The sequence below is a fragment of the Idiotropiscis lumnitzeri genome, chromosome 15 (assembly GCF_059441095.1).
Source record: "Idiotropiscis lumnitzeri isolate Australia: NSW breed Sydney's pygmy pipehorse chromosome 15, RoL_Ilum_1.0, whole genome shotgun sequence".
In the NCBI taxonomy this organism is placed as follows: Eukaryota; Metazoa; Chordata; class Actinopteri; order Syngnathiformes; family Syngnathidae; genus Idiotropiscis; species Idiotropiscis lumnitzeri.
Window position 1 is genome coordinate 7,476,503 of NC_142405.1, and position 24,800 is coordinate 7,501,302.

General features: G+C 42.8%; 5 protein-coding genes and 1 non-coding gene across 10 annotated transcripts; 2 read left to right on the forward strand and 4 right to left on the reverse strand.

The window, feature by feature from the left end:
- Window positions 1–819: 819 nt before the first annotated feature.
- On the reverse strand, window positions 820–5,429 carry mylpfa (myosin light chain, phosphorylatable, fast skeletal muscle a). The gene is made up of 7 exons (XM_088316827.1): window positions 5,241–5,429; window positions 4,040–4,138; window positions 3,371–3,446; window positions 2,761–2,865; window positions 2,599–2,677; window positions 2,343–2,391; window positions 820–1,459 (listed from the first exon to the last, which is right to left on the reverse strand). Exons 1-7 carry the CDS (start codon window positions 5,241–5,243, stop codon window positions 1,358–1,360), a joined length of 513 nt encoding a protein of 170 aa, XP_088172953.1. The 5' UTR covers window positions 5,244–5,429; the 3' UTR covers window positions 820–1,357.
- A 3,442-nt stretch (window positions 5,430–8,871) lies between these two features.
- Window positions 8,872–10,577, reverse strand: pheta2 (PH domain containing endocytic trafficking adaptor 2). 2 transcript variants are annotated; one of them, XM_088317847.1, is made up of 5 exons: window positions 10,492–10,577; window positions 10,263–10,400; window positions 9,905–9,992; window positions 9,524–9,827; window positions 8,872–9,439 (listed from the first exon to the last, which is right to left on the reverse strand). In XM_088317847.1, exons 3-5 carry the CDS (start codon window positions 9,983–9,985, stop codon window positions 9,093–9,095), a joined length of 732 nt encoding a protein of 243 aa, XP_088173973.1. In that variant the 5' UTR covers window positions 9,986–9,992; window positions 10,263–10,400; window positions 10,492–10,577; the 3' UTR covers window positions 8,872–9,092. The 2 variants fall into 2 exon arrangements, with proteins under 2 accessions (XP_088173973.1, XP_088173972.1); XM_088317846.1 differs by lacking the exon at window positions 10,492–10,577 and having other exon boundaries at window positions 10,263–10,483.
- Window positions 10,578–11,099: 522 nt separating this feature from the next.
- cd2bp2 (CD2 (cytoplasmic tail) binding protein 2) lies at window positions 11,100–14,604 on the forward strand. 2 transcript variants are annotated; one of them, XM_088317845.1, is made up of 7 exons: window positions 11,100–11,192; window positions 11,493–11,568; window positions 12,328–12,460; window positions 12,555–12,712; window positions 13,318–13,894; window positions 13,964–14,049; window positions 14,195–14,604. In XM_088317845.1, the coding sequence occupies exons 2-7, from the start codon at window positions 11,497–11,499 to the stop codon at window positions 14,303–14,305; spliced, it is 1,137 nt and encodes a 378-aa protein (XP_088173971.1). In that variant the 5' UTR covers window positions 11,100–11,192; window positions 11,493–11,496; the 3' UTR covers window positions 14,306–14,604. The 2 variants fall into 2 exon arrangements, with proteins under 2 accessions (XP_088173971.1, XP_088173970.1); XM_088317844.1 differs by having other exon boundaries at window positions 11,113–11,568.
- Window positions 14,605–14,790: 186 nt separating this feature from the next.
- Window positions 14,791–22,035, forward strand: prr14 (proline rich 14). Of its 2 annotated transcripts, XM_088317694.1 has the most exons (10): window positions 14,791–14,918; window positions 16,404–16,591; window positions 16,913–17,051; window positions 17,132–17,194; window positions 17,992–18,032; window positions 18,115–19,887; window positions 20,609–20,756; window positions 20,829–20,938; window positions 21,013–21,081; window positions 21,278–22,035. In XM_088317694.1, the coding sequence occupies exons 2-10, from the start codon at window positions 16,431–16,433 to the stop codon at window positions 21,582–21,584; spliced, it is 2,811 nt and encodes a 936-aa protein (XP_088173820.1). In that variant the 5' UTR covers window positions 14,791–14,918; window positions 16,404–16,430; the 3' UTR covers window positions 21,585–22,035. The 2 variants fall into 2 exon arrangements, with proteins under 2 accessions (XP_088173820.1, XP_088173821.1); XM_088317695.1 differs by lacking the exon at window positions 16,404–16,591 and having other exon boundaries at window positions 14,796–14,918.
- On the reverse strand, window positions 21,850–24,293 carry LOC148322616 (transmembrane protein 265-like). 2 transcript variants are annotated; one of them, XM_088317697.1, is made up of 4 exons: window positions 23,983–24,293; window positions 23,382–23,441; window positions 22,500–22,732; window positions 21,850–22,223 (listed from the first exon to the last, which is right to left on the reverse strand). In XM_088317697.1, the coding sequence occupies exons 3-4, from the start codon at window positions 22,728–22,730 to the stop codon at window positions 22,071–22,073; spliced, it is 384 nt and encodes a 127-aa protein (XP_088173823.1). In that variant the 5' UTR covers window positions 22,731–22,732; window positions 23,382–23,441; window positions 23,983–24,293; the 3' UTR covers window positions 21,850–22,070. The 2 variants fall into 2 exon arrangements, with proteins under 2 accessions (XP_088173823.1, XP_088173822.1); XM_088317696.1 differs by lacking the exon at window positions 23,382–23,441 and having other exon boundaries at window positions 23,983–24,289.
- A 432-nt stretch (window positions 24,294–24,725) lies between these two features.
- Window positions 24,726–24,797, reverse strand: trnac-gca (transfer RNA cysteine (anticodon GCA)). Its single transcript has one exon. It is a non-coding gene; the product is annotated as a tRNA-Cys (tRNA).
- Between the last annotated feature and the right edge of the window lie 3 nt (window positions 24,798–24,800).

Genomic DNA, 24,800 nt, shown 5'->3' on the forward strand with positions numbered 1-24,800 from the left:
CTCAGCATTTTCAGATCGTCCTCTCAGGGCGATGCAACCAGATATTAACTCATGTCTCCGATTAGATCTGACATTTACCTTGTCAGAATAACTGGTTGATGCAGTAGTTGTTTTGAAATGGATAAATTTAACAATGGGAAATCTGCCCCCTCGATCTTGGCTGTCTTGCGGATTCCAACTGTTATCCTTCTCTTCTTACGCGGTAGCTCAGGTTCTGTGTTCATTATTCATGTTTCTTTGTTATCGTCCTTTATTTATCCTTTATGGGATATATAGTTTTAAAATAAACCCAATTGCGTGTAATAATCTGGGTGAAAGTAGTCTTTCTTAAATTTTATTTTCTTATAGTGTAAATGACGGCCTATAAAAATAACCACTTGGGTATTGACTAATATTAAGGTTGCAAGTTATTGTTTTGTAGCAACTCCAAATTAGTTGTTTTCTTTACTCTAGAGCTTCATCATCTAGAGTTTATAAACTTTTTCAGTGGTCTGTTGCTTCAAATATTGCTGCTGTAAAGGATTAGGACTAACTTTTCCTTTCCATTTAAAAAGCCTGGTTATGAATAAGGCATGCTAAAATTGTTTAAAGGTTATTTCGATTATTCCTCCAAAAACTTTAGGTTCATAAGATAGGAAAGTTCCTAAGCAAAAACAAGAATCCAAAGATGCCCTTTGTTTCAAACCTATCTTATCCTCCAGTTCTCGAGTTCCAAAATGGTGGACAAGCAAACTCCTATCACATGATTGGAAACAATTTTCTTCCAATCTTGTCCTGACCTATCCCCCCTTCACAGAGAACCACTGATCACAGACAGTCTTGTACAAAAGGAAAGAGGTTTTATTCACAGTTTGTCCCTTTTTTTTATTCAGTACAGAGGAAAGGCAAGGATGATTAGGGACGTTGTGGACCAGTTTACGGAGGAAGAGGAGGCTGACGACCACGCCGGTGTCAGGGCAGAGGAGGAAACATCGCCGAAGACGTGAATGTTTTCTTTCGGGGACGTCCCTCCTCTCCCTTCTGTGTCATCCCTTCCAGCCCCAGAGGACCTCTTCGGAATGGGAATGAGGAGCCCCCCAGGTGGTCTCTCGAGTATGCATGGAAAGAAGATGGCTGGCGTATGTGAAAGATGATGTCATGTTTTATTGAAAAGCATCCCCTGTTCCCCCATAAGCCGACACAGACATCCCGTGAGCCCCCACAAGTCTCTGCTTTGGATGAGAGAAAGGGGGATAGAGCGGGGAGTGACCCCACGGGTAAACACGGAGGATGGGATGGAGGGATTTAGGCAGGGAAGAAGGAGAGAGAGGAAAGGCAGGAAAAAGCGAAGGGATTTGTCGTCTTTCTTCCTGTCTTCTTACTCCTCCTTCTCCTCTCCGTGTGTGATGACGTAGCAGATGTTCTTATAGTCCACGTTGCCCGCGACATCAGGGGGGAAGGCGGCCCACATGTTCTTGATCTGAGGGGAGCGCAACAAGAAGTCAGGGGATGCTAGTGGAAAAGTAGGATGGAACATAAGTCGGCTAGATAAATTAAATAGATTTTTCCATTCCTGGCAATTTGTATCTGAACATTAAAACATGTCCAGTTATAAATATATATTTAGACTGCTATACTTTAGGTTTGTAGTCAAATAACCTACAAGTAAAATTGGATTTAGTAGTCAATCCACCAGATTTATTTATTTTTTGCATTAATCTTTGCAATTACTTCGTTTTTTTGGAGTTGGCATACAGCACAACACATCTCAAGTACAGGATGATAAATGAATCCACTGCGCTTGATTTGATTGGTTAGAGAAGTCACTGCGTTTGAATATCTCCCCTAAAACAGCTTTGCATACAAGGTATTGATTCGTGTGATGACTAATTATTATTACTAATCGAATAATCACGACTATTTTAACTCAATTGTTTCCGAGTTCCACTACGTAGCTTTAATTCATTAAACTTTACAATTTTTAATTAGATTTTTCCCTCAAAATAATTATTACGACTTGGGTTTAATATTGTGGCAAACAAATATTGAAAGCCTTGAACATTTATTTATCTCGCTATGATTAAGTATTGGCCTTTTGATTTCCTTCAATTCAAACATATTGAGAAGTAGTCACCTTCATGTAATTTACTCTTTTCGGTTAAGGTTGCAGCGCCACCCGCAGGCCTGTGTATGTACTACAGCATTTCTTTTTTTTTCCAAAAAGGGATCAGACTTGGCTTTTACAGGTAATTTTTTGGAAAAGAAATAACGAAAAAGATCAAAACCCGTGCTTTTCGAACTTATAACAATTGTCAAAATCTCACTAAATACAGCAAATAAAAAACAAAGTTATCCCGTTTTACCTCCTCCTTAGAGAACCTGTCGCACTGAGTGGTCAGGAGCTCCTCGAGGCTGAGGACGCAAAATGGACAAATGTATCACAATAAAATCAAATATACAAATTTTCATTCACTACAATACACACAAGAGCCACAAAATCCACATAAAAGAAAAACTAACGAAAGTTGAATGTCGTGTAAAACCTTGTGAGATAGACAATTGACAAATATGCACAATATGTCTGATCAAGTGGTTTGTTGTTTTTGACTCTGAACTTACAACTGCTTCTTGATGGTTCCGGTACCCTCGGGGTCCAGAACCTTGAAGGCGCTAAGTATGACGTCCTCGGGGTCAGCACCTGTGAAGGAAATTAGGTCATTAATTAAAAAAAAAAAAGGAAGAATTTTTAAGAACAATATGGTAAAAGTTCTTAAAACCTACCCTTCAGCTTCTCGCCGAACATGGTGAGGAAGACGGTGAAGTTGATGGGACCGCTGGCCTCCTTGATCATGGCCTCCAGCTCCTCGTTCTTGGTGTTCAGCTGGCCTGTAGCCAGGATGAAACAAGATCAGGATTCAGTACTCGGAGAACACATATTCCTTGGCGGTCAGGTAACGAAAACAGATTCTAGAGCATTCTCTATTTGGGCTCTAGTATTCTCGAACGTGCTGTCGCTGAACGTCTGTTTTCCCTTTTTTAAATTTTGCGCCTGTTTTGCTGCCACTTCTCCCCCACCTTCCTCTACGGCAAGGAGCGCATGAAGTTTCTGTGAGGATTCTGCATTGACAGACTGGGTCAAGACATGAGAAGGACCTGGGATCAATTCTGAGTGGATCCGCTTCCCTTAAAGTGTCTATTCATGGCTCGTTATTTCATGAAATGGATTTTCATGATGCTTAAACGTATTTTGTACAACATCATATCATATAAAAATGTTGGTCCTGGAATAAGAATCCCTCCATTACTTTTCCTTTGTGCAAAACCCTTTGAGTCTCTTGTTGGATAAAACTAAACTTGACTTGAACTGAAGAAGAAAAAAAATCAAACTCACCCAGAGAGGCCAGAACGTCCCTCAAATCATCTTTGCTGATGATGCCGTCTCTGTTCTGGTCAATGATTGTGAAGGCCTGCGAGGAGACAAATTGATGGAAACATGAAGGCCACTGAGGATATATTTGGTGCTATCGTGCGTTTGTGCCGAAAGCTAAAACCCTTTCTGGATACTTGTCAATAAGAGTCTCCCCTTACTGGAGCAAGATCCTTACGGTACAGTGGTCACATTCCTAAAAGCGCCTGTGGCGACTTTTCTGACGGGTTAATTTGGGACGGCATGGGAGCAGCTGCGGGATTCATCTTCTCAGCTGAAACTCAAGATCCTTGATTGGGATCTTAGCCCCGCTAATCATTCCCGGAAGATGGCGTCATGATCGAAGATAGTCCTGTGTGTGATCGACACTGAGGATTGAGCAGTGCTGGTGTGGAGGTGCAATTTTGGGCCGACGGGGGTGGCTGAGTGACAGCTCGACGGTGGAGGTCAAAGGTAACCAAAACAGGAAGAAGGTGTGGGACATTTCATCTCAGTGCAAACGACATGCTTGTTTAAGTGTCGGTGCAAGTGGATCCGAGCTTGTGTAAACTCAAACTCAGCTTTACGGCCGAAATGAAGTTTAAGCGGGTGAATGGATTGACAGCAAGTCCGATTTTCGGGGGGGTTTCTCACCTCCTTGTACTCCTGAATCTGACTCTGCTCAAACATGGAGAAGACGTTGGAGGAGCCGCTGTCTCCGGCTGCCTGCCTCCTCTTGGCTTTCTTGGGTGCCTGCAGGGCAAATTAGGGAAAAGAGCAAAAGTTTCTAAGATGAGAAGCTTCTTCACTCAAACCGTTATTTAAGATTTGCAAAAAAAAAAAAAAAAAAAATCTTAAAATCACATTTGCCTTTCTTATTTACACAATGCTTACATACTCACTTTGACTTATTGATTTTTACAGACATATACTTGTTTATTTTTTTGCTTAATTACACACTTGCATTATGTTTTTATTTGCACATATTTACTGAAGCATTTTAATAGTTGCTTTCTTTTTACATATTTACTTGCTTTCTTTGCTTATTTACTGTTTTGCATACTTTTACTCACTTTTTTACTTTCATACTTTCTTGCCCGCTTACATTTCCTGATAGGCAAGTAAAATTTAATTTTTCAACTCTTAATCAGTTTCTTACCGACTTTAACCTAGTGCTTGGCTGCTTTTTTTTTTTTTTTTTTTGCTTTGCTTACTTGTATCATTTCTCATACTTTTATATACTTACTTGCGTATGCGAATCTTTGCTTACTTATTACTTCCATTATAATTTTTAACAATTATTTTTCTTACTTACTTTTACAGTGCTTGTTTGCTTCGTCATTTCCTTTTCCTTACTTTGACTTATGTGTTTCATTTCCAATCTCTTTTCCGACTATCTTTTCTTACTTTTACTGACCCACATATTTAATGTTGTCAACTTTTTGGTTGACTTACTTTTACTTACATACGCATTTGCTCGGCTTTGATTTATGCTTTCAGACGTACTTTCACCAACTGGTTTTCTTCATTTTACTTGCTGTCTTGCTTGCCTACTTCAGATTATTTTATTTATTGACACTCTTTATTTACACTTGCTTTCCTACTCACTTTCGTATTTTCTTGCGTACACTAACCAATTCAGCCTTAATTCGTCTGCCTTGGAATGTAAATATTAAAGGTATGGTCCTTGTCGCTGTGGTCCAACATACTTCTGGCTTATTAATGTTATATTATGCATCCTCAAAAGGGGTAAGCTTGTTCCACAGTATTCAACAAAAAAAAAAAAGAAAGAATTCCATAATGCAGGCTGAAAATGGAGGCGGAGTGAGTCCATGATGGCATGGCAGCTACTCACCATTTCGAGACGCTTCGAGCGGAGGTTTGGGGCGATGAAGAAAGAGAGGAGAGGGTGAAGCCGCGTTGGTTCTTCGTCTCTGGGGGGCTTATATAGGCCTGGGCCTCCTCGTCTAACTTTAGCCACAGCCTCAAGTTTGGATGGGGGATAAAAAAGAGAGCGAGAGGGGAGGATGCTTGGGGACGAGCGGATGGTAAAAGCCAAGGAGACAGGATGGCGGTGTCGGCGTATCCGCTTACAGGAGAGCCGAAATAGATGCGTGGAGTCTTGGAATTAAGTCAACCTGATAGCCGAGGGAGCTTGCGGCAGGTCCTCCGTCCCACGTGGACTAATAAGGACATTGAGGACACGGATGCTCGGAGGACCGGAGGACAGAGCGCCCCCTCCGCCCTGCTCCCTACTTGTATTCCGCGCCGACGCTCACCGCCTTTATTTTTGGGCCCTCGGTGGGATATCAGGGAGTGGGACGCGAGCATGCGATCCACGCCGCCTTGACCGTGTATGTGCACGGCTCCCGTGTCTCTTGATGGAATCATGTCACATTCAATGATGTCACAAAAATTTTTCAATGTAAGACTTCCTTATTAAAATCATTAATGAAGCCACAGACAAAAAATAAAAATCCACATATTTTATACCAATAAGGCGTTTCAAGCTGCAGACATAAATCTCAAAATAAAACACTTTACAAAGAATGGATGGAAAAGTGGTTGACATAAATTGAAATTTATAGGCGCAATCTGTGGTACTTTGAGATACTAGATCAGGGGTGGGCAAACCTTTTGATTGGCGGGCCGCAATGGGTTCTAAAATTTGACAGAGGGGCCGGATGGATGGAGTGTTTTGGTAATCTCACCTCATCGGAGAAAATAAATACATTTAATTTCAAATGAAAGTGGACAAAAGCATGACAACAATATATATGTCTTTGAAAAACCACAGTATTTAGAAAATAATACATGAACAAGGTTTATTCATTTAATTGTTTTCAAGTTTGGCGGGCCGAATTAAAACACTTAACGGGCCGCGTGTGGCCCCCGGGCCATAGTTTGCCCACGCCTGTACTAGATGAATTCATTCAGTGTCCAACTCTAATGTCAAATTATCTTTCTCTATTGAAATGAATTAAAGGGCAATTAATCCAGATATGTTTTTTTTCTAATGTGTTCTAAATAAGGAAAAGTTTGGAGTGCCCGTTTTAGCCACCAGGGGGCAGAATAATAATCATACAGGCACAAAAGAAGAAGAGTCATCACTAGTGTCAGTGACTCAGTTGCAATAGGATTAGTCGTCTTTCGCAGAGGATAAAGATCATGTCTTTTAGTATTCTGATATTGTCCATCCACATGTGTTGCTTCACCTTCACTTCTGCATCAACAACAACAAAAAAGATGGGGTCACTAAAAAGATTATGTGATGGTTAAAACTAAGTATTCGAAAAAGTCTATCTCTTTAGCTAGCTAGCTAAATAGCTCGCCATTTCTTTAGCCAGGCAAGTCAGAAATTCACAAGACTCCATCGTAGCATCAAAATGAACGACAATGTGTCAGACACTTGAACACACCATTAACCTGTGACCTCTTCCTGGTGTCTCTTTGTGCAAAGGTGTGACTTTGCTGCTTAGCATTTTTGCACCTGTTTACCATTTGGGACCCCCAACACACACGCACACACCTCGTTCCCTGGCCTGAGCCCCTCCCTGACCGAAACATAAGGGGATTACTTATCATGTCGCTGGTGATGGCAGCAGACGTTCGCTGGAGAACGGGGACAGCTGGGAGTGACTGAAATAGCAAAATAAACTTGAGTCTCTGCCAAGGCGCAGCGAGGAGTGGCGGATGGGTGGTGGAGGGCTTGTACCCTCACTCGCAAAAGGCTTTCCCGTGTTTGTCTTTTAGCATCCAAATTTACCCGTCACTAATCCGCGTTCATTTCATTAATAAACCACCCGTCGGCCGACACTATTATTGGCTGTTTATATTTCCACGGATCTTTTTCCACCTGCTGCGCCGGTTCATCTCTTAAACGCTCACAATTTGGGCTTGTTTGTTTATCCTTACCCACGCTTGACCCTCTGTCGCTTTTGTGCCGGATGACCTTTGAACCCGGCCTCACGTAGCTTTCACCACCCTCTTGGATGAGTGACGTTTGATTCCACGCTGCCATTTGGGTCTTCAAGTACCTTTTTATTCTTCTTCATGGTGATAAAAGACGGGGTGTCCAAAATGCGGCAAGAGGCCTATTGGTGGCCACGCAGATATGTATTTATATTTTAGTTATACGCCCAACGCATTTTGTAGAAGCCGATGCCAGTTTCAGTAAGCAAAGAAGCATTTTGCAGTAATAAGTATCACTATACTGGACCCACAAAAAAATTAATCAATCAAGGACTAAAATGTTATTTTCTATCTATTTTTCAAAATCAACCTTACCATTACACGCTGCCCCAAATCTGTGTGGATTTTGATGCTCTTTGTTCTTGACAGACTGACCTTACTCACGCATCACACATGTGCTGACACACGTGTGTACCTTGTATGTCGGGTGTAGCTCGATACATGTTGGCTTATTCTTCTGAAGCCATCGATCATTCTTGACTTGACCGGTATGTCTTTCTGTCTGTCAATCTGACTGTATGTCTGTCTGTCTGGAGGTAGCGGCGGGAATGTCAAGATGCTCCTAGCTTGACCTGTGGGGCCTCGTTTGAAAGGTTATACTCTGGAGTGCGTGTGTGTGCGTGCGTTCACGTGTGTGTGATTGTGTCTGTGCACTGATTGTCATAGCATAAAAGCTATATAGTAAAAATAGTCATGTATTGTAATATTTTTGTTATTCTTTTTTTCCCCTTTTGGGGTTAATATTGATTTGTGAACATTGTCTACATCTGAAACATCCTGTTTTATTGTTCATATATCAATCAACAGTGCAAGGTGAAGTCCTTTATCTAGACTGTAGCGCCCCCTTTTGATTGAAAACCTCCACTGACACATTCCCAATAGGACGATTTAAAGCGGAAGTGAGTAAGTTCTGTCGCCCCCTTATGGCGGAAACCTACAACGCGTGTAATTCAACAACATTGTACTATAAAGTATTCTGTCTGGATGGACAGCCAGAAAGGAAAAAGAAGGATTCCTCTGAAGAGGTGATTATATTATGTTTCTTTTCTGCTGCGAAAACGCAAAATAGTGTGTTTAGTTTGCTTTTGCAGGTAACAACAGGTGTTAATTTGTCGCCGAGTCACTATAAATTACTTTGACAGTCGCACCCATCACAAAAAATTGACGTGTCGTGTAGTGGATAGACACCAAATATGAAATATAGAATATTGAAAAATACAGCGAGACGTTTGGAGAGCTTAGAGGCTTAATTAGCATTGTGTCATAGTAGTGGCTGATGAAAAATACTTTTTTTTTAAACGTCAAAAATGTCCCATACGCCATCTTAAAGGGGAAGTCTGCGCAAACATTTTATTTACAGGAATATGTTCTTTGCAGGCTCACTACTCGGAACATGGCATTCTGATTAATATTACGGGGGGTCCATTTTTATCACTTTGACAGAAAATAACATCACAGTTGCTCAGGGTTCAGGTAATGGAAAACAGGTGAGCTGTGACAACAAAATAAATACATTACAAAGGAGTAGTCTTTGTTTATTAACATGAACAATTTTACATACATATTTTAACGTTTCTATGAACTCATCTCCAAATAATCTGACTGACATTTATAAAATGTAAGCATTTTGATTTTTTTAAGTTTGCCCTCTCCTAATCTAAGATCATATTTTAAAGTAGATCCCACGTTAAGTTCCGTTTTCCATCTCACTTCCTCTGAAAGAATCTTTCTGTTTTCACGTCAAGTCGATAAGATCTCCTCGTATGTTATCCTCTGTAGGATGCCGACTGGTCAGCCATTCTTTGCGGGCCTTCTTAACCTCTTGCCCGTAAAGCTCGTGTAGCTCACGGAACTCGTCGCGCGGATTGGAACCCACCAGGGCCCACTCGGCGTACGAAGGCGGCGTCGGCACGTTCAAAGGTGTGACGTGAGCGTTCCACCGGTGCCACGGCTTTGGTGACTTCTTGATAACGACTGCTGATGACCATAATAATGTTGATGATGATGATGATGATGGTGGTGGTGGTCCAAAATTCAAGTTGCCAGCAGGAGAGTCACCGGAGTCCTGGTGTTGCTTCACTTCTTCAAAAAAAAAAAAGATTGAAAACACAGCAACTGGAACAAGTGACGTTATAGCACACATTATGGTCTCTGTTAGATTTTTACCTTCATACTGCATGTGCAGGTCTCGTAGCAGCAGTGACAAGTAGCGGTGGCTGGCGGAGAGCAAAACTCGCACCCAGTTCTCTAGAGTGTTCTCGTCCCCTGCTGCAAACTGGTAGCTTTTCGGTTCGGGCCCCTGAAAGAGCAAACAGAAGCACAAGCGCCCGTCGGCATCTGCTCGCCGCACGGCACATCCCTCCAACACGATGACACCCAGCAGATGGCGGTCTGCGGGACGCTCCTGGTAGAAAAGCAAGTTTGCTTTCAGGATGAACCAGCGCCGATGGTACGAGCCGGTTCGCTGTTTCTGCAAGCATGATTACGTTATTTACGTTTTTTTTTTTTCATTGAATTTAGCAGACTTTTGCATTTGGAGTTCAGAACCTTTTTGAAGAGGTATCCTTCTTTGTCAACCAGTGATGTGCAAGATTGGTAATGAGTCAAAATCTTTTTGTGGAGCTTCATAACAACACTGAAAGGAAGAGAATATGCTTGATAGTGAAAGGCACCCGGACCTCCGACCAGAACTCTCCATAATACTTAACCCTAAAACCCAACCCATCCTCTTAGCCTCGACCTTTTTGCCGAATGTTACAGCTAACCAAAACCCTTAACCCACTCTACCCAAACACTAAAGATAGCCCTAACGCCAACCATAAATCTAACCCAACTAATAACTCTAACTTTAACACTCCTTTTGTGTTTTTATGCATAACGGACAATGGCGACATTATTGACTCACCTCTGCCAATGCTGAGTCCCCGCTCACTTGCACACTCTCATGAAACGTATCTCTTTCGGTTTTTTGTTGTTTTTTTTCTCATCTAAACGACTTCTTATTGCTCCTCTTCTCCTTTCCTCAGATCGAGTCACGGGCGCTCTAAAAATGTTTGAATTTCAAAGTTTCAGGTTACTTCCTGTGAGTGACGGTGCTCGAGGACGAGTGCTGAAATATAAATAACTCGACCCACTTCCTGGTAACAGAACCCAGATACACATTGTGTTCTCTACGGCGGCACGGAGGCGCTCGGTTGAGTCGTCGCCGAGCGAAAAAAAGCATCATCTGGAAGTGATGCTTAACCGCTTCTGCATTCTGTGTCACTCATGACTTACTCCAATATGTCATGTGCTACACCACTGACTGTCAAATCCTGTTTTATGACACTTGTAATTATCCCAAAGCCTCTTTATTCTGAGTGATTTATTTTTATCAATGATGAAGGCCTTTGCCCCTTTCATATGAGGATCAGGTGGGATTTATCTTGCTTGCACCCCCTTGTTTCTATGCGTTTTTGCGTCTATTCTTGACAAGCACTGATCCCTTTTATCCTCCTGGACTTCAGAGAATTTCAAATCTAAAAGAAACTGAAGTGTGAAGAAGACTGCTGTAAAGATCAAGATGATTCCTCGTGTCTACTGTTTGTCATTACATTGAAAAAGTAGTATTATCGAGTCAGTCTTGTTAGTTCATAATGACAAACGAAAAAAAACTATAAAGAAAAAGGTAATCGTATGGATTATTTTACTTTAGAAATTTTAGACCAACAGTTCACCCTCCGTACAAGTGGTGGCGCTGTTGTTGTAGTAGTAGTGACCACATATTCATGATCGAAGAAGAAAACGAAACCACCGAAGAACAGAGCGGCGCAAACGTCGTTTAAATTGTTATCAGGTTACGTTTCTCAGCTATTTTTGGATTATATTCTTGTTATCTCTATAAACTGACGCTTTCGTCACGCGACCATTGCATTTGCATTTCTAATCAAAAAGTGCCTCATCTTAGTGCAAATAAGCTGCCATTAGCTTACATTCGTGCATGTGTCGCCTGCTGCTGCAAGCTAACATGTTAGCAACACCGCCAACGTGATTACTGTGCCGATTCACACACTCTTCTCCTCTTCCGCCTCCTACTCTTGTGTTTTGGGGGAATAACACGTCCCCGTGTGTGGCTTTTTTTTTTCATTTTTTAAAGCACCATGTCCAAAAGAAAAGTCACTTTTGCGGATGGTGACGGCGTGGAGTTGGAAGATGAGGTCCCAAACAAAAAGGTGCGTAAATGGATTTATAATTGTGTATGTTCCTGTTCGTCGATTTCAAAAGTTTCATTTTTAGAACGTATGAACAATTGCTCACGGGAGTGAATTTGTCTCAAAAGGCTTACATTATGGAAATGTGACTTATTAATGTTTGTATACAAATACTCTAGTTGTGTGTTTCGAGTGTCTGCCCTCATATTGGGTGCAAAATTTAAAAAATAAAGTGAAAAGCCTATTTTTTTAAAAACTCAAAACACAAATGAGCCTTCGGACTTCTTGGGCCGCACTGTTGTTAAACAAATTTGCTAATTAGCATAACCACGCCCACCCCGAGCTTCTTAGTCAATGACATCATCTACCAATTCTATAATCACAGTTTCTGAGCGAAGTTGATCATCATGTCGCCACCAGAAGGCAAGCAGATATGCAGTGTTAGCGCACTTTATTCGTATCAGAATTTGTGTTTTCTAAAAAATTATTTTAAGTTAAATTATTGACCTTGGGGTGGATTTCTTTGTCCTTGGTGTTGTCATGCCCCACACATAAAAAGATAGGCAGGTGTGATTTGTGCTTGGTGATGATATGCTAAAACCACGAGTTGAGAAATACACTGGTCCTCTATCGGCGCTCACTTTCAGTGAGACAGCATTATTGACCTCTTATGACTCTGAAATGGAAAAACAAAGTAATGCATAATTTAATTCCTCTATTGTGTAGAGAAGTTCAAAAACACAATAAGCATTGAAATGTTACTTTTTATGTGTCCTGAAGCCAACGCTTGAAGTGCCGAGCGGCCCAGGCTCCAGGTTCAAGGGCAAGCATTCCCTCGACAGTGATGAGGAGGATGAAGGGGAGGACACCCAGAGCAACAAATACGACATTTTGGCCAGCGACGACGTGGACGGTGAGTCTCTTGTGTTGTCCACAAGCTGCCGCATTGTCCTTTTTTTTGCTGCTGTTCCATCACTTGTGTACTTGGTGTCCGTTGTGGTTTTCAGGCCAAGAAAACGCCACCATCGATTATGACGAAGGCGTTTCCATCACGCCCTTCAACCTGGACGAGGAGATGCAGGAGGGACACTTTGATTCAGAGGGGAACTACTTTGTCAAAAAGGAAGAGCTGATCCGAGACAATTGGCTCGACAACATCGACTGGGTAACTGCATTCTCAGGACTCGTTTATAGGGACCATGAATAGCAAAAATCCGCAAATTATTGACGCCTTACTTAAAAAATAGTGTGTAGTTGCGTATCAATGATGTGTTTACTTAAATTTATTGCAAACATGTGAATTAGTAGTGCAATGATCAACTGATCATATTAATCGCTAATTATTTTTTATCATCGATGAATAAGATATCTTTTTTTTTTAATTTAATAAATTTCAACTGCTCGGAATTTCAGCTTCTCAACAGTAATTATCCAATGTATGTAGTCTTCCATGAAAGCGGACTGATTATTTATGTGTTGAATCAAAATAAAACAATTCCTTTTACTTTGGAAAACATTGAGCAAAATATTTGCCCATTTAACATGGAACGACTCAAACAAGTAATCACAATTTGTTTCTACACTGTCAATTTGAAATAATGTCCTGTATTTGAAAAAAAAGTGATGGATATCAATTGTTTTTTTTTTAAATTATTATTATTTTATCCTCTCACACGCCACAATAAATACTCCTAGCCGGTCCCGCTGTGCTTCACACGGTATTAAAAAAAATAAATAAATAAGGGGCTTCTAATTGTGCTTACTTTCAAGGTGAGGATCAAAGAGCAACCGTTCAAACAAAAGAAGAAAGGACTCGGAGCCAAACGCAAGCGACGAGTAGGCGATGAAGACGAAGCAGAGGAGGAAAAGAAGCGGGAGGAGCAGCAAGAAAACAAGGAAGGTGCCGAAGACGAGGATGACGACGATGAGGAGGAGGCCGAGCCCGCCGAGGACCCCCTGGCCGCACTCACGCAGCAGCAGCTCACGGAAGCCCTTGTGGAAATCTTGTTGCCGGGGGAGACGGTCACGGCGGCGCTGCGACGGCTCGGGGGCCTTGGCGGCCGGAAGAAGGGAAAACTGCGAGGCAACAGCGACCACGCGGCGGAGAACAAGCGGGACACGGAGAAGCTGGACCGCCTCACGTCTCTCGCAGACAGGCTGGTGGCGTCGGGCATGTACGGCATCTACCAGCAAACCCAGGAGAAGCTGGTCTACACGCTCAAGAGTATGAGCAGCAAGCGACCCACGTCCACGTCAAAGGGGGAGGACGAAGATGAACTGGACATGTTCGGAGAGAAGTTTGATGAGAAGCTCACCGCGCAGGCCGAAGAGGAAGAGGACAAAATAGGTTTGACGCTCGTTCGCTTTCTCGCTCGCTTGTACGGCATTCATTGAATGTCGCGTTGTTTCTCGACAGTGAGTGAGGAAGTCATGTGGGAATACAAGTGGGAGAACGAAGACAAGTCGGAGGTCTACGGACCCTTCACCAGTCAGCAGATGCAGGTAGTCCACTTGGATGGAACCCTCGTAGTCATAACGTCCTAATTAAAAAGTCAGGTTTCAAACAATGATACAGGCAATTCTAAACATTTTGGAGGGTGCATCAATTTCTCCCTGCACCCAACTAATCATCCGTTTGTTTGGTCAGGACTGGGTGGACGAAGGCTACTTCAGTAGCGGCGTGTACTGCAGGCGCTTGGACCAGGAAGGCTCACAATTCTACAACTCTAAGAGACTGGACTTCGAGCTCTACACGTGATCACCTCATCCCGCGCAGTGCTCCATCATCATTTCTTGTGTCCACATTGTCTTAAAATAAATCGCCTAAATACTCTATTGCTGTTTGTTATTTGGGCATAACAATAAAGGAGATAGCTCGGCAATAAGATGAACACATAATGCTGCTCTGTGGTCTTTTTTGTGTAATACGGTATCAATACTTTTGATCATGCATCCATACTCTTGACGTAATGTGTGTGTTAGTCCGGAATAAAAGATTATTTTTGGACAAATATCACTACTGTGAAATAAATAAAACGTACGTGCATTACACTGTCATTTTTGTTATATCTGATAATTAAGGTCATTTTACTAGAATGCTCTTTTTCAATAGTGACATCGATTCATTTGATTGGACATCCCGCCCTAAGTGTCGTTTCAAGGTCTTCTCCCATTGGCCAGATGTAGAAGCGTGGCTCTAGGGCCGACCTAGAAGATCAACTGTGATTGGCCAAGCAGGTTGCGTCCGGTTTTGTAAAAAAAAAAAACCCGAAAAGAGACCCTTCAGCAGTTACTGTTGGCGGCTATCCGGCGTGTCCTGTTTACGATGAGGACGTAAGCGTTGTCAGTCGTGGTCAAGCTCGACATTTCTGGTAATGTTTTGTACATCAACTTCTTGTCCTGCGTAAAACAAATAGGGGGCGGCGCTTCTTTGTGAGGGAGTAAACAGATGCACCCCGACCGCTCCCGGATACGGCTATACTCTGGCGGAAAGACTGTGGCAATAATAGCCGGCGAGGCATGCGATTTACTGAAAAATACAACACTCGGCTTAGGTTGAAATGTTTGGAGGATGCATTCACAAACATGCCCGTCTACGCTGGACGTGGGACTATGACTCGCGAGGTCGTCACGCTCGCGCCCTCGCGCTAAAGTTACCATTTGACACGGGGTCCATTCCAGCAAATAGACGGTAGTCTCGTCTTTGATCGGCGTGACATATTTTTCTTTTTGAAAACACTACATTCACAAAATATATCTCACAGTCCAACCAATTTACCAATAATGTCAAAAGACTGGCATGATTGAAAGTGTGACTAAACCCCCGTTGTTTCTTGTTATTTCCATTTCAGTTTGGTTGGTTCACGAGTTGCCTGGAAATAAGTGACGTCACGCTGAAATAATCTATATATATATATATATATATATATATATATATATATATATATATATAGATATAAATATATATATATATATATAGATATAAATATATGTAAATATAAATATAAAAATCCGTAGTAATTTTGAATAGGTCTGTTAAATGTTGTACGTCCAAAACCCGCATTGTGGGAAGAATTTACAGCATGTTGGGAGTACCTTGTAGAACAATTTTAAACTTCGGCCTCAACAAAAAATATTTTTCTACAATAATTTTCTGATAATGAATCGTTTCGATCTGGAGATAACAATAACCATCCAAGAACCAGCACTTGAATAAGAATAATATTAATAATAGTTACATCAGTGTGAATCAAAACATTAAGTAGAACAAAGCACGTCTTTGTGGGCAACCTAATCCCATATTTAGCGACAGACTTTAATCATAAAACCTTACGGCCTCCAGGAATTTTCTTCTAGTAAACAAAATGTCAAATATATATTTGCATGGCAGAGCGATTGAGAAAATAGGCTCAATGATGCTTTTAGCCTCCTTCTCGACAGCCGTTGAAAAAATTTTTTGGATGTCGGCTGCTTCCAAGGACGATGGAATGCTGTCCATGATCTTAATTTCTACAGATAAATTGATTCACAAATAGACTTAGTGGAAATTGCGAAATAGCTTCTGATTGCTAACGTGCAGGCTAATGAATTAATGATCTCTTCTTTTGCTTGGATTAATGGCACACAAGCGCTCAACAACAATCTAACCAAACATTTTAGATGCAGTACTTTAGTCATCGTGTGCAATCAGATTTATTTTATTTTTTTTCCAGGCTTTTTAATTGAGGTATATTTTCCAGTCCAAGCTACTCGTTTTTGATTATTTAACTGTCTTATTGTTTCTAGTATATAGTTGTTCTGCATTTTGGCCCAGCGGTGATAGCGATGTGTTGTGTTGTTGTTGTCATTGTTTGCAGAGGAGCAAAAAACGAGAGAGCCGGGCCATGTTGACTCTCCCCTCTGACTCGCTCCCCCACCTCGATTTCCCGATGGATGGTGATGCAATGCCCTCCCACCCCTTTTGTAGTGAACCCCCCCACAGTGCGCCTTCACCACCACCACCACCTCCTCCTTCCCTTCTCCCCCTTCCCTCCATCACTCCCAGGTATAGTCACCCCTCACTGCTACCCAGCCTGTTTTTCCACTTGGTCAAATAAATGTATATATGAGGGTGCCTTGACTTACAAGTGCCCCTATTTATGAGTTTCTCAAGAAATGAGCCCCCGTCGAAGGTAGTGAACCATTTTTGTAGGACTATGTACCACATTCAAGTTATATAAAACATTTAAAAGAGACAAAGTTTTTTTGTTGTTATTGTTAACCTTGCACTTTTTTTTTTCCACCCGCACTCACTGCAGTTCTGACTCAATGACAACGTGCCACGATTTCAATGTACCGCTCTTAAACTGTGAATCCTTCTGGACAGAGCAAGCGATGGGACGTCGGGCCACAGGAGGAGCGGTCGCGTACAAGCAATCAAACCTCAAGGCGCTCGCGTGGTGGGGATGGTGGAGACGCCGTCCACGTGTAATCCATCCTCGGTCAAGAGACCCGGCAACAATATGGTGCTAGATTAAGACCCACATGCGTGTGTTATGTGATGGTGTCTTTCATTAATGTTTTTTTTTTTTTTTTTTTTTTGTAGGTGCAAGCTCAGTCCAAGCATCCGAGAGTGGAAAGCACATTTGAAGATGACAAGGACAAACAGGTGATTTGTGAGCTGTTTCAGGCTTGCGTGTTTGTCAACATTGCCGACCCGTACAGTGAAGTGGGGTGTTGGGGTTAATTGGGTGAGACGTAATCCTCCTTCACGGTCTGCTGCATCCCATCAGGACCAACCATTCGTTGTGTTTGTGCTCGACACACTACCACAACAAAAACACTCCCATCAGGGCCCGTCTCAACTTTTTAGAAAGTCCTACAAAAAATAATGCAAATGGCAAAAGATATGACAGTATTCGGAAACCCCCCCCCCCTTTTTTTTTTTTATTTAACATTATTGCTGTTAAACTCATATTGATCTTAAAATTAAATCAACTTTGGGGGGGGGGAATTCCAAATCCAATAATTCACAGATGGATGATTTAAAAAAAAAAAAATCATCACAAAAACATTATTTTGAATTAGATATATATTTTTTTAGGTATCAAACCCATTTTCATCTCCAAATATATTTTAAAGACTAATATTTAGATGCTAAAATCAAATAAAAAATATTTGTGAATATTTAATTATAAACATTTATCGCTAAATATGACCTAGTCTAAAATTTACAATTAAAAAAAAAATTCCAAATTAAATTTTTGTAAACATTTTTTCAAGTTACTTTCATCCTCATCAGAAATTCATTGGTCACTTTAGAAAAAAAGCCACAAATGTTTTAATTAATTTTTGGGAGTAAAAAAAAAACATATACATATTGAGGCTTGCGTAATAGAAAAGAATGAATATGACTGTCGTGTACTCACTGCTGCTTCTTCAGTTAACTGTGTATTTGTATTGTAGGATGGCTGTGATTTTAACACTGCAGCCGAGTACCAAAATACGTAAGTGCACAGATGGTGGCCACCTTCTCTGCTCGCCTTCCTCTTAAATCTCATGTCTCGCCTTTTCTGTCTTTTATTCCAGGGAAAAGGACATTGTCGAGGAACAAGATGAGCGTCTGCTGGAGTGTTTGGATCGGACGACATCATGTGAGGTGCTGAGCCGTACCGCAGATGTGAGCAACTCCACCCCCGCCGGGTGGTTGATGGGCCCCCTGTTCCAGTCCTTGAAGTCCAAGATGGCCACCTTTACAGAAATTGTCATGAGCCCCGTGAAGCTATTCAAGGATAAAAACCAATTGACTTCTGAAGTTCAACTGGATAAGACCAACGACTCTTCAGAAGCTAACCGGGAGCCACAAGATAAGCAAGAGAGCTCGTTCACTTTGGTGCGACCATCTGGAAATGACTCTTGCCATTCTCGGAGACTATTTAGCATGTTGCCTGACGGAATACAAGTGCCTTTGCCAGAAAGCCAGGAAGTCTCACGCCTGGAGGAGCCCACAGAAAAGACAGCTGACATTATTGAGGAGGCAAAAGTGTCAACGCGACTGAAAACAAGCCCAATGAAGCCCAACTCGGAAAAATGTCTGGCCTTGTACTCCTGCAACGTCCAGCTGGAGCATCTTCACTGTGTCGCTCACAATTTCAGCCCCCTTGAAACAAACCACGTGGACGGCGCTCGCCATGAAACGAACTCCGGTTTTGAGCGGTCCAAAAGGACGCCGCGCACCCAAGTACCGGTGGAGAGGAAAAGACTTAAGTCAGAAACTAAAAACGATGTAGCTCAACCCCCGGCAATCAAACAGAAAGTGCCATCCGTAGTTTTACATAGACACGAAGCGCTCCAACCTGCCGCCAAGTGCCGCAATGTCAAACGCAAAGTGCAAGGGGATGAGCACGATGACGGCAGCAGGAAGACAGCTCACAGTGTGAGCGGCGACCTCACTGGGGGCTCTGCCAAAACTGTTGTGCCGCTCGGGAACTTCACAGTGCGCAAACGCAAGTCAGTAGTCCCGTCTTCTTCCGTCCAGCCGCCAGTGCCCGCGAAGGTGGAAGCTCGAAGCGAGCCTGTCGCCAACGTGGGGCGTGGCAGGCCCATTAAAAGACCCAAAAAGGCTCCCAGAGGCGAGCTTCAAGCAGAAACCAAAAAGACTCAAGCTAAACTCGGACAAGCTCAACCGTCCAAAGAACCACTTTACTTTGAAATGACTCCTTCTGAAGGTAACCCATTCGAATGTAGCAACCCAAAGCTAAACAACGATCCGGATGCCACTGCCTCCAGATTACGCAATGGAAGGCTTGACAGGAAGCAGGCCAGAGGCGAACCCCGGTCCAGGAGGTCCCGATTCAGTCGGACCCACGCGCTCAACGGGGCAACCTCGGCCACTGCGGAGGACGTCCCTTCGTCCACCGGCCAAAGCGTGTCGGCCGGCCGCCTGTTGCGCAGCTACTCGTGCCCCGAGATCCCCTTGCTCTTTGGCACGCTTCCTCGCCAGCCGCCACTCGCCTCTGTGCTGGCGCGCCTTCCGGCGGCCTCTCGGCGTGCCCGCCGCCACACCGTGAGCTGCATGGAGGCGGAGCGAGAGATCGCCCCGCTGTGCCTCCGCAAGGAGGTGCACCCGTCCAGACGCTCCTACCTGTGCGAGAGGCAGAACTTTCCGCCCGCCCTCTCGCCTGGCTCCTCGCTGTCGGCGCTCGCTTCCTGCTTCCTGTCCAGCCCGCTGGCCTTCTTGTCAGGGAAAGGCGAAGGAAGTGCGGCAGCCGCCGGCATCGCTGCTTCGAGCCACGGTACCTCTTCGTCTGCTGCTTCGCCGAAAACAGATTGCTCCTTTGGCAACCTAGAGGCCAGCGCCAGGTAAACCTCTTCTCCTTTTTCTTCCAATGACCGACCAATTAAGATAACTGTTTAAAAGAACATTTAGATATATACTTTTCTTAAAATATTTAATCAATTGAATCAAAGTATTCATAGTAATTTTTTTTATTCAATAAAAAAATTAAGTTATGAAATAATGACAGAAAATGTGTTGAATGACAAAAGGAATTCAATTACTAATTATAAATAAAGTATAATTTTACATTAACCCCTTTTTATTAATGAATATTTTGCATTTAAAGTTTGGATATAAATCCATAAAATATTATCCGAATTACCCTCACAGGATTATAGTGTGCTGAACTTTTTAAAAAATAAAATGAATGAATAGATCAAATATTTTTTTTATAAGAATGATTAAAAAAGTTAATAAATTATAAATCATGAAATAAAATAAAACAATGAATGATGTGTATTTTATACAAAGTATTTATAATAAATATTTTTTTGAAATTATGACATTGAACCACTATATAAAATTATGAAGTTGGATGATGACTCGGAAAAGAAAATGAAGTACTTAATTAAATTCATTAAAAGCAATAATTCATATGTAATATGAAGCATTACTATTACTACAGTACTATTTCCCCCCTGCATCTTTTTTTTGTGTTTTAAACTTGAACTTCTCAATGACATGATTTGGAAACCAAAAATAAATAGTGGCTGTTTTCTTGTACTAATGTGTTTGAAATTGCAGCGTTCTCGAAAGTGCAAGTCTTCTGGCGGACGGAACTGAGGGCCGATTGCCCAGCGAAGAGGAGGACGCCGGCTCCTCCAGTCATGAGTTTGATGAAGCCACAGTGGCACAGAGAGAAGAAAAGTCTTTGTCCGACTCGGAGCTCAAGGTAGGCATCGCCGCCATCTTGGTCAGTGCGTCCCGGCGCGGCTAATGAACGCACATGCTGTCGCCCTCGCAGGTGGCACAGAAACACGTGCAGCACGGTAAGGTTTCGTCCATTCGCGTCCGGAGGGCGCTGCCCAAACCTCAGAACAACCTGACGCCTATGGGCCTCCCCAAAGCCGTCAGGTGCGTACGCCATACGGCCATCTTATGGGGTGATTGCATGTGGAATGTGATGTCATTTTTTTTTTTTTTTACAGACTGAAAAAGAAGCAGTTCAGCTTGGAGGAAATTTACACTAACAAGAACTTTAACAAGCCCCCTGAAAGGTGAGCTCAAACATTTTTAATTATCTTATATACCTGTGTATGCATTTCATACATAGTATATTGGTTTTAGAGCATTTGAAAATCTCTTTCAACCTTAAATTCAATTGAATACACTAAATTGAAAAGATAATGAATTTTCAAACTGATTCACGTTATTGTTTTGGCGTAACAGCTGATGGTTTCTTTTGTGCTGCAGTCGACTGGAGACCGTCTTCGAGGTGCCGCTCAGTCGCCGTGACGGATCAGAGTCACGCTTCGGCCACCGTCGCCTTAAGCGCTTCCTGTCGTTCCACGAGGTGGGCGAGACCCGGAAGCCCAAGAAGATACCGGCAGGCGGCGGCAAGCCTGGGCCAGCGTCGTCCCGCACAAGACGAGGGGGCTTTGCCAGGGACGGCGCCGACCTGTCCGTCCTGCCGCCGCCCGACTCCGACTCGCTTCTGTGCGCCAAACTGAAGCAGCTCGACCTGTGGCTCATCAGCGACCAGTCAGAAGCCGCATGTTGACTTTCCGTTGGGTTCCGCCAACATGCTGTTGTGGCATTCTAGTTGCTAGGTTACCACAAGAGGACGATAATTATGGCAGCTCTTATTTATTACAGTGACACTTACGTCTCGTGGCTCTGTTGTTTGTTTGTGCGTTGTTTTTGTTGCCCAGCTGAGCGAGGCAGCCTTAAACACATCCTTAGTGGGTTTTTTTTGTATCCAAGCAAGCAAAGTTTTTTTAAAGCATTTATTACATCTGTATAAAAAGCACAAGTGTCAAATAAAGTAAGAATGCAATAACGCCGCTTGTTTTCTTACCGTGGCGGCTAATTTATTAACTTTTCTACAAGCTTCGGTATGGAATATTAACATGTCAAGGATTTGTCATGTATAAATGTTGTGTACTTGGTTTTATACTGTACGTGTAGATTTACAAGTGTTGTTGCCATGGGAAATAAATAAATATCAGCATTTAAAAGTTTAGGAGTCATGTTTGTCACCGCCGCTTCAGTCTTTCAACGTGACCACGTACGAGAAGAGCGCCATGAGCAGCGGCGTCAGGGCCAGGATGGTGAGCCATGTGACGATGGAGATGATGCCCAGCTTTTTGGCGCGGCGCGAAAACCTGGTGGAAGCCGTTTGGTCCGTCTCTGTCTCGGCCTGTCGGGGAAAAAAATGAAGACCCGTCTGTTTAACCGCACGTCTTCATATCGCCTCTATGAATCGCCGCAATAAATTGAAAATCACACACGCTTTAAACAATTCAGCTAATTAAAGCCCGCTTCTTAATCACATCATAAACATATTTGAACACCAAATTGCAACTCAGCGTTACAAGGCGAGGCACGTGATTTGCCTTCGCGAGCCTGATGTGGCGAGCCGGATCTTGCCCCCAGGCCTTGATTTTAACACTTTCGCCTTATAAATATTCTGTACCTTGACGGAGTTAATGAGTGCGGTGATTCCGATGCAGGAAATGCCACAGATGATGCTGCAGATAGTCAGCCGCCTGTGATGCTTGTCGTTGCAGCACGCCGTAGCACGAATGCCATTCTTCTTCGCCACCGTCGTCATGAGGCCTTTCCGCGGGTCCACTGAGCCCGGTACCGTGTTGAGTGGCATCTCCTCGTCCATTTTGATGAAGGTGTGAGTTGTGTCATGGGACATGTCTGCAAATACAATTTAAAAGACAAACACAAGTTTTATGGATTTAAAAAGCGCTGTGTGTGCTCAAATAAAAGACATGTATTGTAAACGAAGTGAGACCTAACTGTAGCTTCTCGCAGTCTGCACATTCGTGGTGGTTTCTCCGCATTTTGGTGGATTTATATTGAAACGTACCAGTGATTTCAAAGTCAGCTGCCTTCAATGACAGTCCGAAATCGGAGCTTTCCACGCACAAAATCTCCCCCACTTGACCTCAACATTGTGCTTTGCATTGTGACACTTGTTGTATTTGTATATTCGTGATGTGCTGTGAGACGCATGACATTTTAACCGGTGACTCACGACCAGCCAACTCTCGTCTTTGTTGACACTTCGCGTGTCTCCGCCCAAAATTGGCCTCCCACCACACTTTAGCCAGCCGTGTGAATGCCGCTGATGAGTCTGAGCACGCTCGTGCAGGCACTTTAAACCTTACATGTTTAAAGTCGCTTTTAAAAATGAAACTAAAAAGCCTGCCTAACCAGTTGCATGTCCTTTAACTCGTGCTGCCTTCACCGACAATGCAAAATTATAGATTTCTTCATAGAATTGCAGAAATGAGCCATTTTTCCAAATCTGTGTTGATCCGTCTGTCTGCTTGCGCAATCTTACCTGCCAGACTATTGAACGTCAAGTGTTGCCTTCGGCGACACTCTGGAATTGTAGTTTTCTCTGTACAGCAGAGTTCAAAATGTGCGTTTCATTATCATTAATGCGTATTTTCAATTACAGCTTTCATTGTCTTTGTTATTGAATTAATGCTATTTTATGTTCTACTCTATGTTGTAGTTGCAGCTGTAGTCAAATGTGCGTTATAAATAAAGTGGTATTGCATTGTTTTGTATAGGCCAAGTGCTGTCAGTCTTGTCTGTTTGTTTGGTGCTGCCTTCAGGAAAAGCCAGAAATTTCTAAATGCGCGTTAGTTTTTCCATTTGCCCATCTACCTATGCCTGATGTCCGTCTTAAATTTCCCAGAATGGAGAAAAACAACACAAAAGCAAATATGCTGACTAACCAGAAATTATGCCATTGAAGTCATTTGTGTTGCAGAAAATGACAACAAATTCAATCTAAGAAGGGCTGTGGCTCCCAATGTAGTTCAGTAATATGTAATAGCACACAGGCCTGTTAATCATTTGTTCTTCACATTCTCTTTCTCACCCAAAACGCCAAACAGACTAATAAATGGCTTCAATCAATTTCTCATTCTTACTTTCAAGAAGTTGTGGTCGTTTCCTCCTCCGTCTCGTCGGTTTGATGAGTTTCTGTCAGTGCGATTCCCGTGTACGTCCTCCGGTGTCGGTCATGTTGAGAAGTTAAATGACAAGTTGAAGTTGTCGCACAAATGGACAGGAACTGTGTTAAACTACCACGCCCATTTACTGTTCAGGATCGCTCCTACCCACTGACACACGCACACACACACACGCACGCACACGAAGGCACACACGCGCATACACATGCATACGCGATGTGTCAGACTTGTCAATGGGCTTCCTCTTGGGCCCCTGAGGTCGAAGGAACTGCAACCAAGGTGTGTCGTGCTGCTAAATAACACCTCAGGGTGAGTCACATTCCAGTTAGCCTCGTCTTTAAGAAAACACACACACACTTCTGTCTGTCATTCCACAATGTTTTATTATCCACTGCTTCTTTGTGTATTGGGGGCAGTGGTGTCTTGAGATAAAAGCACCTTGATTTAAGAGTTTTTCACCACGCAAATTGCCACTTGGCTAAAATTTTTTTGTCTAGGAGCAAAAATTTGAGACGAGGCCACCAATCAATCCAGTTTGATTTCAATGAAGGTTGGGAATCAGTCTAGTGATGGCTCTTGCATAGCGACATGTTCGTGCATGCAGAGACTAAATAGTAGCAAATCCGCCATGTCCGTGAGTGAATCGAAGAGGAAGCCTTCAACCATCGACTTGCTCAATTGCTACCTAGGAAGACTGTTAAAGGGGATACCCAGATTTGAACCGGGGACCTCTTGATCTGCAGTCAAATGCTCTACCACTGAGCTACACCCCCATA